This window comes from Pavona decussata, unplaced genomic scaffold (genome assembly GCF_977016875.1).
Source record: "Pavona decussata unplaced genomic scaffold, jaPavDecu1.1 SCAFFOLD_281, whole genome shotgun sequence".
NCBI classification, from domain to species: Eukaryota; Metazoa; Cnidaria; class Anthozoa; order Scleractinia; family Agariciidae; genus Pavona; species Pavona decussata.
In genome coordinates this window covers 227,171-246,308 of record NW_028145682.1, presented here as the reverse complement: position 1 = coordinate 246,308, position 19,138 = coordinate 227,171, and the positions used below count along the sequence as shown (strand labels likewise).

Genomic DNA, 19,138 nt, shown 5'->3' with positions numbered 1-19,138 from the left:
AGAGTTTCTGGGTTAAGGATATACAACGACAATGCAGAGACAAACCTAGCCTCCAACCACCAACCCTTTTATCTTTCGATCGAAATTTCCATTGAAATTCTGACAATCTAACCACTACTCCTCAACGTCGCCAAATTTTAAAGACTGCTTATGGACTGTCATTGTTTTAGCTGGTCCAATTTGTTTTTCATGAGCTCACCTCAGTACGAGAACAGCAAGTCACAATCAAGTCTTTTGGAGAAAAGCCGTATACTAAAACACCCGTGCTTTCCAACTTAAGGACAACTCTACGTAAATAAAAGAACGGGTTAAATTGCAACGAAATGCAATTTTCAGATTCCATAAAACGCCAAATACGTAAAGTCGCCATCTTTTTTATGATTGAAAAGCAAGACGGCTAAGACAATGTTTTCTATTTTAAGGTGACACCAGAATTTATGGCAAGTGTTATCACTGGCATTGCAACCAAAATAACCATCACCACTCCAAGTATGTATTAATTTAAGCCGTATAGTTAAAGTAATCTTAATACAGTCCATTGGGATAACTTTGCTGGGTTTGAAATAATTATTCAAACTGTACTGTGTTTGAAGAATCAAGGAAGGGTTCAACGCCTGGCTAATAGTGTCGAGAGGAAATTTAAACCACTCACAAGCTAGGATCCTGACATAGGAGATAATTAATCGTTATTCAAAAATGTTCCTGTGATTTAAACCCCGTTTGATTGGTTACTGCTCAGTGAATGATAAAAAGACAAGCACAGAGAGATAACTTAGGGCTGTACTTTTCATTCAAGTCTTATATATTGTCACTCTCGTTTACAGCACCCGGGGACCACGAACTACGGGTTCGAAACCTTAGTGTGGGAGTGTTTATTGAAGATGAAGAAAGTAACACGTTTAGTGTCAAATTTTCGTGGCAATCTCCTTCTTTCAAGCATAGTAATGCGGACACCTACGCGGTGTCTTATAAATTTGATGGTGGATATCTACGAAACGATCTTTCTTGTGCACCTTTGCAAAGAGATAACAAGGGATGCTCTCAGATCGGACTGGTAAGTTGAGTCGTAAATAGTAATGAAATGATAATACGAAGCGTAATTTATTGGGAACTGTAATTACGGAAAACTCAAAGTCGATGGTTTGCATAATTTAGATTTCAGCTCAGTGAAAATGATAATTATCATGACTGATGTCAAAGTTCGGAACCTATTTAGTCCATCTAATACTCTCCTCCCTTTGTGTATTGCAGTCTTATTCGATTAGTAGGAATTCACCTTTTCTAAAGCTCTATTTTCAAGGGACCCTTAAAATCTCCAGCTGCATTGTTTTTAGGGCTTTGTTGTTCGTTCTTTTGTTCTCTTGACCAATTATAAGGCAGGTCGCCCCTATTCAATGACTCTTCATTGAGGCCGAAGTTTTCTTAATCTCTGACCGAAAAAAAAAAAATACTGGGCAAGTAGAGAATGAGGCACACGGACTTTTTTTTAACTTAGTTTTGCCATTTTTTTAAAAAGTATTTTCAGTCATTATTTCTCCGTTCTACAGAACAAGACGTCATTACAGATATCAGGAATATTGCCCCGTGAGGGAATTAGCTTGAAGGTAAATACGCTGTTCTATCAACTTATGCCCTTTGTGGCAGCCGAAGTCTCGGTTAGGAAATAAAAAAAAAAAAATTTTCAACAATGTTTTATAAACCAAAATAATCATATAATCCACTGAATTTTATATTTATTTGGAAAACTTAATACGGCTTTCTCAATAATACCGGCCACAAAATTTAGGCGATATAGTTTTATAAATTGGAAAACATCCTGTTGTGCCTAGTTTGGATTATTCGTTTCCAATTATTTCAGTGAAGTACCTTAAAACGAGCTAAATTAACTATAAAAAAACACATTTACATTTTTTTATGTTGACATTCAGCCGGAAGTTAGGTATCACGCCTGGGTAGTTTTTATTATTAAATTAAAAAAGTGAAATTTGAGTTATCATCCGTATAGCAGACGGATACGCTGAGTAAATTGTTAATTATAAGTCATTCCTCTCTCTTCAAATCTTTGGAATCTTCATACGCGGTCTTACAGTTTAAAATTAAAAAAATGTATCGAAAAGAGACTACGCTTCGAAGACGTCCTGGCTTCATTTTCAAGCAAAAAAAAAAGTCAATGTTCAAGTGGAGTTAATTTATACAAGTCGAAGCGTCAAAACTTGTTGTGGAATTCATAATTAGAAAGCTCACAGGTGTCAATGATTGAACTTCCCGGTGCTGAAGAATGTAGAAGAAACGTAGTCTCTTTTCGCTATTTTTTTTTTTTATTTTAAATTGTTTCTCTAAATCCTTACTTATTAGAGTCTTACAATTTGGTGCTTGTTTGCACTCTAAAGTGATGTGTCGGATAATGATATGATATAAATAGTAATACGATTATGCTAGAGTGGCTCTTTTTAGTGTATTATTATGTCTCAGGCCGTGAGAGGTTATCAATAATTTACTTGAAAGATGCGAGTTGGAAATGTGATTCACTATTGAATGTTTATTTGTCCAATTTTCCCAGGTGACACCCATTTATACCAACAAACATATCATAGGAAAAGCAGAAACATACCGAATAACCGCTCCCGGTAAGTAAATACCATAGCATACCATACCATAGCATACCATAGCATACCATACCATAGCATACCATAGCATACCATACCATAGCATACCATAGCATACCATACCATACCATACCATACCATACCATACCATACCATACCATACCGTACCATGCCATACCATACCACAATGTTTATTTATACACGATCACTTTCAGAGCAGTGGCTTGTGGGGTCGTGTTACAACTTTAAGAAAACACGATTGTCTTGAAAACTAAAGTAATACTAATAAATAGTTTATACTAATAACACAAATACTAATATTACGTAAACAGTCTAACAGACAACAAAACCCTCGTTCCTGTCTCGAAATGTTTGAAGGGATTCAACGTTTAACTCAAGGTTTTTCAGTGTGCGCGTTCCTTGAACTTTCCTTACATCCCCTCCTGTGCTGTTAGCATTCTGACAATATGGTATTAAAGCGTTATAAATAACGGATCCTCTGTGTGCAACTGAATTGTAGCGTATCAGACAGACGTTTGAAGTTCACTAAAAGCTCTACTGGCGTGTTTGGCACCAGAAGTAGCGTGTAAAGAGCTGTGCCACTCCTTCTCACTTCTTCATTCAGTTTGTTAATTTTGAACTATTCTTTTTGACTGTGTTGTACTCTATCACGTTCAGTTGTTTAAGGACAATGGCATTTCTTTCTATTTTTTTGTTTTTGTTTTTACCTGTAAAGACAAAAGCACTATTATTCTGTTTCATGAAATCCATGGAGAGCGGTCATACCTTTGTCGATCACTTTGAAATTCACTTACTCTTTACTTTGTTTTATCAGAACGCGTTGTTCAACACCTCCGACATCAAAGTCATGGACGACCCAATTATAGTTAACCATAAAGCCGCTGTTACACGTTGAAACTTTTAGCTGAAACTTGTGTGCAACGGCAAACGAAACCAGTTTCACGAAGTGGTGTTACACGTTGAAACTCTTGTTTTTTCACCACTGCGACCGTTTCGAGCCGTTGCAGAAGTAGAAAGCGGTTCTACTTTTCGTGAAACTTGTCTCGCAACGGGAGTTCGAAAACTTTTTACGAAACCGACCATGTTACGCGGTGCAACGCCTGTTGAAACTTGTTTCACAGCAACGTTGCAAAAAGTTTCAGCTAAAAGTTTCAACGTGTAACGGAGGCTTAACTTATTCTATTTACCAGAACCCAAGGAGGAGCTTGTCAAAGTGATGGGATTAAAGTATGACGGACTGGTCCCTGGTGAAAACAATACATTTAGCACAACGGTGAGGTGGAAGAAACCACTGTTTACCCACAGTGAAGTGAAGCACTACAGGTATAAAGTGATGAGTACATCTGCACTACCACAACGCCGGAAAAGAACAATACATATAAACATGGCTATTGAAACCGTAAGTTGAAAAGGCTTTAAATTTATTTGTTGTAATATAATTCAGTGGGTTGTGATAACGAACTACTGAAACACCAAATACAAGTATATTGCAATTACGATATCTCGAGTTGCAAGGTAACACCTTAAATGTAAAACAGTCCGAATTATCGAAGTGACATTACCATACAAAAAAATGGTAATTAAATAAAAGTATTATATGCAAATTTTGCATTAAGTTTTTTGTAATTTTAAGTTCACTACTCTGTTAAAATGTTTGTGCAAAATTATTACACCCGACGTTAAAAAGAAAAATAAAACAATCTTCTAACTGAACTTCTTGATCACATCCTGGATTTAATTAACACAATCTTCATTAGCGAATAGCCAAACTGTGAATTTTGTACAACAGACAAAGGTTAACCCCGATGTCTCTTTTATCCTCCTAGCATAATTTAAGTTGCGTAATATGTTATTGTAAGATTAATTTGGACACCCTTTAGGTATTTTTGACGTTTTGGCGTTTTTTTTCAGTCTGATACAAATGTAACGATCAGCGGAATCAACCGAGATGCTAGTGTAGAATTCCAGGTAAGACGTTTGTAGAGGGGTTTGTTACTATCATCATCATCATCATCATCATCATCATCATCATCATCATCATCATCATCATCATCGTCGTCGTCATCATCATCATGTGCACTTGAATTTAGCTATATATAGTTAGAGAATTTTTGACGATGACAAGCATGTTTTAGCAACTCAGAAATGGCAACAGTGTCAGAGAATTTAGCCGGATTTCTTAGCATCAGTACTGTAACGTTCATTTAATGCAGAAAAAAACCTTTCCATGATTTTTCATCTGCTTTTTTTATATTACCTTAAGCTTCTTTGGAATTTGCCACATCTAACAATAAAAGTCCGTAATATTTTAGCGTTGTGTGCTTACCGTTATGTAAAAAAAAGGACAAAAGAAAACAAAAACAGATAAATAACTAAAAATGTGCATTGTTCATTTGTTTTGTAGGTGACACCAGTGTTCGTTGTGTCTGCGGTCACTGGCAAAAATGAGAAGATTATCCTAGCTTGGAAAGAAGAAAACAGTAAATGAACTTTCTTAAAATATGAGTAATAATCATAGCGATTTTAATGCCTTTTCCTTCGATCCTAACATGTATAACTGATAATGGCTGTAATGTTTGCTGGCTTGCCTAAGCTCAGTTTACTGGGCAAAGAATCAAGACTACCAGAGTTGGACCAAAATGGCTATGAGCACAGGCTCATAGCCGCTTTTATTTGAAATATGCAGTTTGAATAATCATTGATAGATACATAATCTGGCCCAGTAAAGTTGAGGGCACAGAAAACGAAACACTACGGTATGCATTAACGGAGGGCGGTTGGCCCTGGGGAGGAGTTGTGAGAACAAAAGCACGTCTTAATCCGCTGCTGAACCGAGACGAATAACTATGGTATGATCATATTGATCATTAGACTGATACAAGCACCTAAAGGGGGTATACCTTATCTCAATTACTTCTTCCCCAAGACCCAGGACCACTCGATCCAAATAATTACTAACAAAGGCGAGAAAAGGCATAAAAATCTATTTGCGAGCAAATATTTTATTTATTATCAAAGGATAAAAGGTGAAATTGGGTAAGAGTCTAATATCGGCCGCAGAGCAACTTTTAGATTTGTATCGAGGGAGACCCTTTAAATGGTTTAGTTTCCCTTAAGGTTACCCGATACCTTCAGAGGTGTCTCGCGTTTAAGCGATGTAGCGCATCCAGTTGAAACTGTAGATATCTAAACCTCGATATCAAATTAAAGGATATAGAGCTGGCTGTCCAACTAAACCAAGAATTTTGAAATAAAATAAATTGTCGAATTTTTCACGACCTCTAATTGCGAGCGTCCGAATCACCTTTTTAAAGCTACAAGTCAACGCGAATTTTATTTTTTGCTAATTTAATTTGCTCCTCGGTTTCTGGACTCAAAGCGCCAAAAAAACGTGTCTGCGTTTTGCCATATTCAATCGCATTGAAAAGTTATAGAGCATTTTCGAAACAGGATGAAAAAAATGTGGAGTAATCGTACAAAAATCGCTCTCTGAGAAAAAATATATTCGAAAGAAAAAATTCGCAGAAATATTTTTGTTGTTTATATGTTAAACTAGCTAATGTCCAAATTTGAAGGCAAACGAACAATTTCCTTTTGAGTTTTAGCTCTTTGAAGTGGCTCCTCCAAGTGAAAAAATTTTATTCGAGAAAACAACGCTAAAAATTCGGCAAGTCATTTTATTTCAAAATTTTTGGTTTAGTTGGATAGCCAGCTCTATAAGCCTTTAATTTGATGTCAGGGTTCAGGTATCTACAGTTTAACCCAGACGCGCTACATCGCTTTGACGCGAGACACCTCTGAAGACACCTCTGAAGGTACCGGGTAACCTTAACATAGAAAAAGACCAAGTCTAACATGGCTTCTCTCCAATGAATGCCGCACGTTATACTTATCGTTCGCACAAAGTACACCCAACATCCTTGGCCGACGCTGACCTAATTGCGTTACTGTGTGCTAATAATTAAATTGAAACTTGTTTCCCTTATGTAGATAATGCTGCTGTCACCAATAAGCTCTCCCCAGCTGAAATTGGTGGACTCATTGTGGGATTGATAATTGCGGCAGTGATTTTCTTGGCTTTGATTGTGTGGAATTACAGAGACAATCAGAAACATAGGAAGAAGAGAGGAATTGTCTCCGGGTACGTTGTGAAAGAAAATTTCTGATTGCTGTGTATACTTATTAATTACTTCATTGCATGGCGCTGAAATAATTAAAATGCTTAACTCGGCTTGAGTCTTTCCTTTCAGGTCATCAAACTGGGATGATTACGTTAAAATCTAAAGCTTAGAAGGGTTTGACCAATCGTAAAGGATATCCTAGCCCTTAACCCAGTTGCCATTAAAAAAAATAACATTAAATCCCGTCTACAGCCATGTAAATAACTCTTCCCACCGTTTCGGGCTGTGTAGAGTGGAAAGATTCCGTGCGTGGAACTTAAATGTATTCATATTTTTATATTTTCAGGAAAAATGCGTTGATGATTGACGAATGGGAAGTAGATGGGGACTTAGTGTCCTTGGAAGACGAACTTGGGGAGGGGGCCTTTGGTAAGGTGTACAAGGGAACTCTCAGAGAAATAAATACACCGTCACGAAAGCTGTCAATGATGCCTCCGGTAAATGCTCTAAGGAAAGGTACCCTGAATCAGTCTACAGGATTAACGGTGGCGGTCAAAATGCTACATGGTGAGTTTGGATTACTTAAAGGTTTGGATGCTTCGGTCAATGGAGTGACTCCTTTTTAAGACGAATTTTCAGTATTAATATTAGAGCAGAAGAGTCTTCTATTAAAGTGATTGTCAAAGAAATACACAGAAAAGCATTCAAATAGTTTCATCCGTAAATTTAGTTTGAATGAAACAAAAGCGCTGCAAATGATAAAGAGAAGATGGAAAAATCAATTGAATAAAACTCGAATGAGTAGTGAATTTAATGTTTACATTATTTAGCAATTACTGACAACAAAGTAAGTGATAATTGCTTCGTGTTGTTACTACACAGGTATGGCAGATAACGAGCAACGAAGAGAATTTCTTGAAGAAATTCAGCTGATGAAGGCCGTCGGATCACACAAAAACATCGTTAATATGGTCGGCTGCTGCACTGTGGAGGAACCCATGTTTTTGTTAACAGAATATATTCCGTACGGTGATCTTCTACATTATCTCAGGAAGCGCCGAGGAAAGGTAACAAATACCAATTCGATAAAGTCGGTTTTCGATTGGTGTAGCGACCACAGTACTCTATTTTCGAAAGCGCATCTTACGCTTCGTCACTCCAACCTTACCCTTTTGGAGGTACTGCTGCTCAATTCTCACATGCTGCAGTTGCTTCCTTCAAACTCTAATTTCATTTCTCCTCCAGTCTTTTTTTTTTTTCAAAATCTTAAACAAGTTGAGCCATTGAACTATGAAATAGTCTTTGCTTATTCAGTTCAGAGCTCCCAGTCGTGGTAAATAATCCTTTTACCTGTTATTTAAGCAAGCGTGGTTTTGAAGGCAGCGTCACGTCAGCCTCGCATTTTCAGATCATTCAATAATTGCTCTTTCTGTTGGTTTCGATCTCTTCTCCTCTTGAGAGTTTCGAAAAAATCAAGAAATCCAAGAGATCCAACAGATCAAATGTAACCGCAGTTTGAAAACCTGGCTTGATTCCTACGTTTTATGCCCAACTACCAAACGATGCCACGACCAAGAAGGCTTCTTTAACCTAGCATTATATCGTTCAGTCAATCGCTTGACGGATTGATAAATTTCTTCTATTACCAGGTGAAAGAGTATCTTGGAGATGAGTCAAGAGGACCTTATCGTTCCACCTATTGTGAGACATACGTTATTGATAGAAGAGAACCGGGTGCGATATCGATACAGGTACAATTCACAGCGTATAAATTTTGTGTTTCGGTCTTTATTCCTTTGCTCCTGATGTCGGAGATGTGGTGCGTACTCCATTCAGTGGAATCTACGTGCACTGGCTCTTCCCAGGATGAGGAGTGTCGTTTTCACTTTTTGTATGCTAAAGAGAAAATACATTGCAAAATTTAAAATTTTGTTTTTATGACTCTCAAAAGTAGATTGCGAAACGAAAAAAAGTGGTGCTTACATCCAATGAATTCCTCGCAGGTTTCTGTGTGCAAGACTAATTATTTGTATCCAAATGGATAACGGGTTGAACCTACTAGCGTATCAAACTCTTTGAAGTGCCGCATATAATTAATAATATAATTCAGAGTATTGGTTTTTGAAACGGTTCTTGGGCGCAGGCACTAGCTTGAACATGGATTCTTTTTCACTCGGGCACTGGTCTGAACAGGATTTTGTCAGTTCCCGCGTTTTTTCCCCGTGCCTCCCAGCGCTACAGTAAACAAAATAGTGGGCACTAAATGGTCGAACTCCATTGGGAGCCAAAGGGGTCTGAAGGCCATCTTGTAGAATGCAGTCCAGTCACTTAAAATCTCCTTAGTTGTTGTTTCGAGTTCTTCGCGTTTTATGTTTTTCTTAAAGCATTCTTCAACCAAGTTTTTTTCCGATTTCATGCTTGGCCATCTTCGGTGGGAGTGATAATATAGTATTCGTGCACACATGGGATTGAAAAGGCTGACGATCATGTGAACTTTTTACTCTCTACAGGCCACAAAAAGTGATCGAATTTATGTAAACACCCCTGATGCTCAAAAAGATGATAGTAGAGATGTTCAGATTCTGTCGTTCACCCAGAAGACAAACATGGAGGAGGAAATTGGAATGGAAAACAAAGGAATAAGCAATGATGAGGGCAATGACGAGAATGAGGAAGCAGGAGATAGTCTTACCCCTGGTGACCTGTTGGCGTTTGCTTGGCAAATCAGTCAGGGAATGGTGAGAACACTTCGGTCTTTGTGGTTTTCCCTGCCTCACTGCCGCGTTTTTTCACCTGTTAAGCCTTTCATTCGCAATTCACATATATGATATTTAATTTAACTTTTTTTTTGGCCAGCTTTAATCTATATTTTTAACTTACTAAAGTCAGTAGCCAATAGCCAAGAAGAACTTATTTATAGTTTACTTAGACTAGTGTTAGCTTTAACAAAATTGAGCCATTAGATCTCGTTGTTGTTGCTTCTGTTTTATATATTTATAAATTTATTTTGGTTGCTTAATAAATTTTAGTGACGAGTTATTATCTATTGCCTGGGGCGGGCCGCGGGAAATTTGTGAGTCATGCGATTATGAGAAGAACAAAGTCGTATAGAATCACTCAGTTTACCTGTCTGTCAAATATTTGAGGTCGATCATTTGTATTTCCAGTTTTATTCCGGATTGTTATGTCACAATAGCTTCGATACTCTAAATTTAGGCATTTGTATTAGATTTATAAAATCCATAGCTCGTGGCAGTCTTAGCACCTCCAGGTATTAAAAAAAGGTAAACATTTTCTCAGGGAGCACGTCCTTCTTCCACTCTTCCTCTTCCTCTTGTAGATCATGTACTTGTCATTTCACTTTCTGTACACTCTAACTTGCAAAGGCTCGCTCCAGCAAGTGTTAACAGCACTTTTCATAGACACAAGAATAGACTTCATTTAAACACGATAAATTAGATAGAATGATGGTACGAATGTGAAAAAACAGTGTTTTTGATTCCATTGTCAAAAATTTCTGTCAAGTAAAATTGTGCAACACTTGTGAGTTAAAAATTTGAGATTCCACGAAATAATTCATTGAACTAAGAAATATCAACGACAAGCACGTGAAGGGAAGTGTAAAAGGAATTGTTCGCTTTGGCTGAGAGCACATGAAAATACGGATGAAAGGGTAACCAAACTCCTCCGACCCCCGAACCCCCCTTCCCTCCCCTAGGCTACAAATAATCACCGATACCTTAGCATTCTCAAGCAAAAGCGAATACATATTAGGTAACTACTTTAAATATAATCATTTTTCTTGACAGGAATATCTTGCAAAGAAGGGTTTTGTGCATCGGGATTTAGCAGCGCGCAACATTCTTGTCGGTGAGCATAAGGTTGCAAAAGTTGCAGACTTTGGCCTGACTCGTCACGTCTACGAAGAAAAAGTCTATCATGCTAAAAGAAACAGGAAACTTCCCCTGAAGTGGATGTCAATTGAAGCCATCTTTGATCAGACATTCACGGCTCAGAGCGATGTGTAAGTAAAAACTGATGTTTTTATTTCAAAACTGTGTAACATTTATGTAAAGAAAATGAAAAGAGTATTTAGTCGCCAAAAAGTGTTCTTAAAATTTCAATTTACTAGGTGAGGTCATGCACTTCACACGATTTTCAGCATTCGTGTCAAGGTTAGCAAAAAGCAAACCAGATTGGCAAGGTTAGCAAATCGCAAAACGGATGTTCTTCCTGGGCCAGAGGTTTCTTCATCTTTGTAGAAAAGATGAGGAATCCGCTACAACAGAAAATACAAATAGCTGGCCATATTCAAAAACGTTGAAAGTTATGGCCAAATTCAAACTTACTAGACTTGGAAAAGCATAACAACGTTCGTAATCAGTCACGCGTTTTTTTTTTTTTTTTTTTTTTTTGACAGGTGGGCTTTTGGAGTCGTTCTGTGGGAGTTGGTCACGCTGGGTAAGTTCCAACAGTTGAAAGTTATCTTTATTGCTATACCACTGGTAAAAGTTGTAAAAGATGCCGAGGCATTACACGTAACCTAAAACACGTTAATGGTGATAAATGCTAAAAAAGGAAAAAAAAAGTGAAATGCCAAAAACTTGTTCTTGTTTCTGGTGTTGTAATTTAGTCTGGCTTTCCTTTTTTAACTTATTTATCATTAATTCCAATTTTGCTATTTGATTGCACTTCTATTTAGGTGGAACCCCATACCCAACAATAAACAACAGAGAGTTACTTCGTCTCTTAAAGGGAGGCTATCGGATGGAGAAACCAGACATCTGCAATGAGGAAATGTAAGCTTTATCGTGTCCAAATTTAGGCATCCAATGTGTTATTGGGCAAATTACGCCATGGTCGATCAATTAACTTGGTTAACACCAAGCACAAAGGTCGCCTGCGTTATCATCGGAAATCGTAAACGTTTGTGCCAGTTGCAACCATTACGTAGGCAAGTTTACCACGCAAGGAGACCACAAAAGAAGACTACAATGATCGCCAAAACTCTTGGGAAGATTGCTAAGTTTAGCCTTGCCTTCAAGTTCCTTCCCTCCTCCTGTATCAATATTGAGTTTCAACTGTAAATCTTTACGCATTATTCTTCGTGGGGAATTCAACATTGAACAGGAGAGGGGTGGGATGGGGTGGATGAACCGACAAACAAAGGCGTAAACAAACATAAGTAATAAAAATTGCTATACAAGGCTTGTTTTCTAACCTTCCCAACAGAAATTAGCGATGATTGTAGTTATGGAAATATGCGCACATTGGAGAGAAAATACGTGTACAAAAGTTAAAGTTAAAACAAAAAGTTAAATTTTAGGTTCATTTAAGCAAATGATAATTATTTCTTTACATAATACTGTCTTTCCGAACTAATTAAATCAATTCGATACTTCCTTTTAGCTATGATATGATGACAAAATGCTGGATGGAATCTCCAGACGAAAGGCCAAATTTTACTCAGATACGTGAGAGACTGGAGGCCATGATGCAAAAGGATAATCCGTACCTGGACTTCAGTGTCTTGGATGAATCGAGGGAGTATTACAATGTGCCTTCCTTTAACAGTCTTGAGGAAGAAACCTCCGATGATGAAAAGCTGGACAAAGACGAAGACGACACCTCACAAGAAAAACTTATTGGAGATAAAGAGGATGAAAACAAGTCTTTAGAGGACTCCAACAGGAACGAACTAACCACAATGGAAGAAGCATTTAAGAGGCTTGATAAGGAGGGCGATAAATACGATCCTACAAGTGTTACTGGTTTTGCATTTGACAACAATAATCTCGGGGGTAAAAATTTTCGGGATCTGAAGGACGTTAAGGTGGACCTCGAGGCCATTGAGTTGTCTTTGTATCGCCCGGGTAATAGAGTGATTGTCCTGTAGTAAGCTGTAAACGATTTTCGTTTCCTTTAAAATTATGTGAAACCCGTGCAAGCAAAAAATGTCCACTGAATATATCTTGGTCTTCTTAAAATTAACATACGAGCCCTTGGGGCTTCCTTTTTCTGGCTATTTTTATAAACATGAACTTTCCACAGGGCTTTTATCGTTCGATAGTCCCCCAGCAGAAACAATTCATTGTATAAATAGAAGCACGGGAAAAAAATCGTTCTAACTCCGGTATGAAATAAACCTGAAAAAGCATTGTGTATTCGTGTATCCATAGGAACATGGCTCTCAAGAAACCAAAGAGCATGTTTATTGTTATGCTAGTTAAGAAAATCAGCTCTGGAAAATTCATTACTAGGCAGATGCTTATAATAAAATGCTTTCCAGACCGCTGTTTTCAAAAATTTAACACGATACTAATTCATTTTACGTGTACTGTCAATGGAATATCTGATTTTGAGCTGTTTATAGATTTGTAAAATGTTCCTAAGAGAGGTATCCGTTCATACGTTATGTTACGTTATGACTTTATTTAGTTATAGTACAAAGATAATTTTACAGTTAAAAGATACAATATAACCGTATGACAACACGAAATGCACTGTGCATGTTTCATAGCTGTCAGAAAATATTTTATGAGTTCAGTCAATTAATTTCACTCTCTACTCTGCCATTTCAGGGGTTTTTTTTTTTGTCTTTGTCGTTACCTTTACCCGTTACATAATATAAGGTGTCAGTGATAACGATTATTCAACCAAGTTGCCATGCGTTAAATAACTGTTTCATAATATTGTTACAATAAACTATTCCTGAAGAAAATATTCCAAGCCAATTCGGTTTAGACATCGGGTGGGAAGAAAATAAAATAACAGAGCACTTTCCATTTGAGGAAGTCTTAAGTTGGAAACTTTGTCAATACGAAGTAAAGAAATAAACTTAAACTGTCGCTGGAACCACAATGTAATCGTCTCTTCTTCTCTACGCTGATGAGATATAACTGGCGTGAAATGCAAAGATGCTCCTTTTCCCTATCTAAAGTGTCCAAAGATTGCAAGTATACGGCTCCGTATTCACTAAGCAGAGGGCTGCAAAAACATCTCCACTCACTAAACGCCGCCATTTGTCTCTGGCACCTGAAACGTAATTATAAGGCGAAACTTAGGCAGCTTTAGTCATTTATTAGCTTTTCAACCAATTCACCCATTGTAAGCTGTATGACCTTTAATTAAGTGTGTGCCAGTGAAATTCCTTTAATATGACCACCGACGGGTAGTTTCAGTTAGGTAGGAGAGACTTGGTTTTGGGACTAACGAGGTTGCTAAGAACGAAATTAACTTAAGCTAACCTTGGTGGCAAGGAACAATTTCAAACAACCAATGAACAAATCTGATCTTATTGGTGTTAAACCTGCTGTGAACAGGCTGCCCTCAAGGGTTTATGGGTACTTTAAAAAGTTATGGGAATTACAGGTAATTTGCCTGCGAAAGAGTTGTAAACCATTGGAATGTGGTGGGGTTGGGGAGGGTGTGTTAGTTGCCTTCTGTGTTCCCCGCCCAGCCCGCTTTAGAATTCGGTCTTAAACAAAGCAGTAGGATCACTAAAAGCAAGTACTGGTACCTGTTTTAGAAGTTTGCTTCCACCTTTCTGCCATTTAAAGGGGTGGTTGGCCGAAAGTTGTCACACTCTGACCCTTCTTTAGACGTCAGTTTCTGGAAAGCCAAAAGCTGTCGCCAAATAAATAAATAAATAAATAAATGAATAAATAAATAGATAAATAAATAAATAGGTAGATAAATAAGTTGATCAATCGATCAATCAATCATACAAGCCATCAGTGAAGCAATCAATCAACAAGTAATCATTTTTCTGAAATTCGGGAAGCTTCAGATTGTTATTGAAAAGTCTAGTATACGAATTCTTAAATAAGCTTTAAGGATTTTTGTTCGAGGAGACAAATGATGAAAATCATGTTATATGGTTCTAACATCGAGTCGTTTGAGCGAAAAGTTTAAGTAAAACATTTTCAGACGTATTTTACAACAAGTACCTAGTTTATCGGAATTCAGCTGTTTTACTTGTTGATAAAACGTGTTATGAAAGCCATTCAAATAGCATTTTGCTCAAGTGCTACCGGACACATATGCTACAAAGTGAAAAAATCCTTTAGTATAATCATAGGAATTATACAAGACGTAGTGCTGCAACTTTTGAGTAAGTTTTAGTCAATCAAAAGTTGTTAAACCCTTCTTTTTAGGGGCGGCGTATCCTTTTAAGGTTATCAGCTAAATTACCTGCTTCTCGGTAACTGTAACTGGATTTTTCATTACAATCCATCGCACCGATTGATAACAGGGAGGGGTGGTTAGGGATCCTCTATAAGTATAAAATGGCGCATGCTCTTTGGCAAGGTCTGGAACAAGGTCGGCAAGGGTCAAATTGTCAGCTGGAGTATAGATGGGGATGCTTGATCCTGGAATTGGATTAAATGACATTCCTATTTTTATTTCGTTTCTGAAAAGTGTGAAACTATCCAGGTGAATCGCTAGCGGCAATATCCAACGTTTTTAAACAAGTTGTGGCTTCGCGCTAAAACCGTTTTCGCCGTTCACACAATGCTGCGTTACGTCGAAGTATATGACAGTTTCACAGTTTTTATGTTTTTTTTTTGTTTTTGTTTAAAGAAGAGATATGGCAAGTCTTTGGTTCGCTTGACAGCCCATATTTTATTTTGCACTGAGTACTTTATTCTAAAGAAGTGTAAATTTGTAATCATGTAGTATTTTCTGTACAACGAATTTCATCTAGAATTTCAAGAAAACTGGTCACGAAGGAGATGTTTTTTTTCCTCCGGGGTCCCAATGTTGTTACTCCAAAGAAATGGGACGCACTTTACATGTTTTTTACCGAGATGCCGCGTTTCGCGAAGGTATAACGTTACATATACTGACCAACATGTCGTTACGCCCTGTAAGTGAAGCTTACCTTCCTCCCCTATATCTGATGTTTGGTAATACTGTTTCGGAATCACTACACTGAATGGAAGGTGCTTTTCAGGATCATGCGAAAAATGTTCCTTAATATCTTCAAGTGTAGTCGTACATGGCTTCTAACAAGTTTATTGATATACCCGGTTATACGAGGAGCTACAGTTCCCCTCTTTTTAAAGGAAGGATACTACACTAATATGTAGAAAACTGATCTTGTTAATGTTAGCCATCTTTCTCTCCCGCATGATGTGGATAGAGACTGCTGATGTCTATCCTCAGGCTCAACCGAGTTTCAGCCAAAAATGATTGGAAAAGTGCCCCATTGAGGCCCTCAAACAAATCGACCAAAACCAGTTTTGGCTGAAACGGTTGCTCCCAATAGAACACTGACGAACTGAGTATTCTATATAAGTGACACAAAACAAGAATGCACCTGACAGACTCGGCTAATAAGGTAACATCATTTTTTCCAGGTGATGATTCCTGTGAACCTTTTTAATCTTTGACCAATTAAATCCGCTCTCACGAAGCTTAACGAGCATTAGTATTGACCTATGGCATTTCTTACACATGTAGGTAAATGTCGTGAGAATAAAGGCCATTCTGGGCGATGGCACTGCTTCTGTTGTACGAAGCACTGCCTGTATTACTCTCTACATTTTTTATCGATGAGCAGAGGACTATTTTGTTTGTTTGTGATTTCCAGCTCTGAATTAGTTATTCTCCTAGAAACTGCCTGCAAGCATGTCAATGAAACAAACCTTCAACCGCAACATCGTCAACTTGATCAACAATGCTATCCAAAGCTTCGTTCTTAGATTCTCCAATCTGCAAAAGGAAAAAAAAAAAATCCGCATATGGTTTTAGCACTTTGTAGCCTGCGCGCAGGTGTCTCGTGTTTCCTTTGGGAGGAAATAGAAGACGATTGCGCGCGGGCCAAGCGTTTTGAAGAATGAAGATGGGCAAAAAATGTAATGGAGAAATTCCCACCTTTAGAAGAACTGAGATGGCCGCTAGGCCGTCTTGCAATGGGGCCGCATTTTCATAACTTCCATAGTCTGTGTTGTAAAACATCAGCTGCAACTGTGAGAAAATAAACAAATCATCATCGATAAAACACAAGCCTAGCTAAATGTCAATTTTAAATAGCTTGTTTCTACTTCGCCAATTTAAAATATAGCACGTATGATCGTGTAGAGAATAGTAACACTTGAGAAAAGTTTACAAAGAGTTAGGAAGTGGGATTTTTTTGCTTTAACTGGACGTAACATGTTATCTATCATATGCCAACACTCTAACCACCAAAGGTCAACGTGAAGGTGAACAAAAGACTGTAGGGAAATAATGTCTTAGATCCAGTGAGTACTTTTTCAGGTAACGCACATTCAAAGACAATCCGTGCCTTTGGCGGTCTGCCTCCTCATTTTTTGGCACGACGTCTTAGCGATAAGATTTCGCATTGGTCCTGGGTTCCGTGGTGAACAGATCCTACTAAAGATCGATCGTTTTATTAACTTCACTTATATTATATCGTCAGCGTATGTTTTGCTTATCGTCTAAGGTGGCATTTATTCGTATATGGGCGAAGTTATTGGCAACGTGTCTTACCTCGGCTGGAAAAGGTTTTCCATCTACTCTATGTTCTGAGCCCCTATCGGTATCGCATCCGAAGTGGATATTCAAATCGTGGAGTTCAAAATTCTTGCTGATCAGTGGAGCACCAGTCAAATTGCAAGTCCCCCGTGTACTGTCGGCAGTCAGAACTGGTTCAAACCCATTGTTTAACAGAACTCCATTGAACAGGCCTTTGTCATTATCACAAGATATGTCTAGTTCCCCGAGTGATGAATCAGCCTCTACGTCCTTGGTTGTAATGTCGATTGGCGATTGGTCAGATTGTCGGCAAGCAATGGCGACATTTTCCCACGCACGTGGACCATAAACTATTTGTCAAAGAAAGGTGACAAGTCAACTTTGAGTTCCTGCCTTTCTGGCTTTCTTATTTCGTTTAAAACATATATTGAGTTCAATGTGTAATGCTTTAAGGCCTGTCAACTGGCTCCTCAGTGAAGAACGGGCATAATAACAATTGGCTATATCGGGAGTGAAACGCAAAGGTGGCAGAGGATCACTGGCATCTGTTTAATTACTTACGGAGGGGTATGGCGCTCTCAGTATAATATCCACAGGCTCGTTAGCCTCTTTCTCTTAACCGACCACTCATACCCGTTTTTACCTTGCGATTTTTCTCTCGGCTTCCCACTAGACGCCTGGGGCCAAATTCACGAAGCCCTATCCAAAGTAAAGTTTCTTAACAAAATTACCTATTGTTTTTCTAACAACAGCCTATTAATATTGTTAAGAAACAGTACTCAATACATTTCTTACCTCAAGAATGCCCCCAATCACAGCATAATTAAAGAAATATATCAATGAATGATAATTTGACGCCTTCGTTGCTGCAAATGTAAAAGCGGTACCTCAGCCGGTTTTGTTTACAACACACTTGTCGATAACCGGTCATAAGGTCTCGAATAAATGTGAAGAATTGGCCTTTACGCAATTTTGCTCCCATGATACGACGATGTTATTGAGTGAGGTGTAATTAGATGAGGTAGGCAACAACTTAACTGACGGAGCAATCAAACTTACTTCCTTGATCCCGGTCACTGTCTCCATACTTCCAAGTGCTCCCTGTGCTTGGAAGAACATTAGTAATGTTACTATAAGGACATCCTATTAAACGCAAATAATGTGATACGCTACAAAATCTGTCGCACTGTTTAAAGTCTTACTTGCAAATGCTGTGGTGCTAATCAGGAGAAGCAATGCCGTTTCGGCAAAAACGAACATTTTAAAAGACTTTTGAGGATATGAAGTAAAAAAAAATTACCAGAATTTAAACAGATGGTAGAAATTAATGAAGTCTCTCTCACGAATCCGGTTATCGCGCTGATGGAATAATCTACTTTTCCACCTGTTTCTTGTGACCAAATCAATAACAAAAATATTTGTTTTTCATAGAAATGAAATTAACAAAATTTCACAGTAGACTTTTTTCTCATTTTCTACAATCACTTGTGTGTGACATTGCATACACATAATGGAACATTAGTAACAAAGTAAACCTACCAGTTTTACATTGCACGTTTTAGTGGTGTATAACGAAATATGCTGGTGGCAGAAAGGATCCGGATATGGTTTCAGGTTATATCATTCAAATGGAATTAAGAATTAGTAGCAGAGGGCAACAAATAGTCTCACTTCTTGATCTCAAGTCACTTCTTTGACTCATTATTACCAGCATTTTCCTTAAAAACGTGGGAAATAATCATTAAGTTAGAGTATCAGAATGCGTTTGTTGAAACGATTTTTGCATTAAGAGATTGCTTAAAACCATAATCTCACACGATTAAAAATCAAAACGAAACAAAAAACAGGTATTTTCGAGCTCTTTTAGAAATATTAGAGATTCGATAACAACCTGATAACAACCTGTAT

The 19,138-nt window shown here is 37.8% G+C and overlaps 2 protein-coding genes across 4 annotated transcripts in view; one reads left to right on the top strand and one right to left on the bottom strand.

Moving 5' to 3' along the window:
* LOC146455221 (uncharacterized) overlaps positions 1-13,609 on the top strand; it is a 40,180-nt gene extending 26,571 nt beyond the window's left edge. For all 3 annotated transcript variants that reach the window (XM_085094488.1, XM_085094490.1, XM_085094487.1), the window contains 16 exons: positions 423-489; positions 825-1,054; positions 1,548-1,604; positions 2,561-2,627; positions 3,818-4,026; positions 4,539-4,595; positions 5,032-5,107; positions 6,618-6,768; positions 7,095-7,315; positions 7,631-7,815; positions 8,398-8,499; positions 9,259-9,486; positions 10,558-10,772; positions 11,169-11,209; positions 11,451-11,547; positions 12,158-13,609. In XM_085094488.1, the coding sequence (XP_084950614.1) occupies positions 423-489; positions 825-1,054; positions 1,548-1,604; positions 2,561-2,627; positions 3,818-4,026; positions 4,539-4,595; positions 5,032-5,107; positions 6,618-6,768; positions 7,095-7,315; positions 7,631-7,815; positions 8,398-8,499; positions 9,259-9,486; positions 10,558-10,772; positions 11,169-11,209; positions 11,451-11,547; positions 12,158-12,644 (2,490 nt within the window). In that variant the 3' untranslated portion in view covers positions 12,645-13,609. The remainder of the gene's footprint in view (positions 1-422; positions 490-824; positions 1,055-1,547; positions 1,605-2,560; positions 2,628-3,817; positions 4,027-4,538; positions 4,596-5,031; positions 5,108-6,617; positions 6,769-7,094; positions 7,316-7,630; positions 7,816-8,397; positions 8,500-9,258; positions 9,487-10,557; positions 10,773-11,168; positions 11,210-11,450; positions 11,548-12,157) is intronic.
* On the bottom strand, positions 13,171-18,604 carry LOC146455220 (carbonic anhydrase 2-like). Its single transcript, XM_085094504.1, has 8 exons — positions 18,433-18,604; positions 18,290-18,331; positions 17,246-17,580; positions 16,628-16,720; positions 16,399-16,465; positions 14,942-15,120; positions 14,268-14,374; positions 13,171-13,783 (listed from the first exon to the last, which is right to left on the bottom strand). The coding sequence occupies exons 1-7, from the start codon at positions 18,488-18,490 to the stop codon at positions 14,273-14,275; spliced, it is 876 nt and encodes a 291-aa protein (XP_084950630.1). The 5' UTR covers positions 18,491-18,604; the 3' UTR covers positions 13,171-13,783; positions 14,268-14,272.
* Positions 18,605-19,138: the final 534 nt, after the last annotated feature.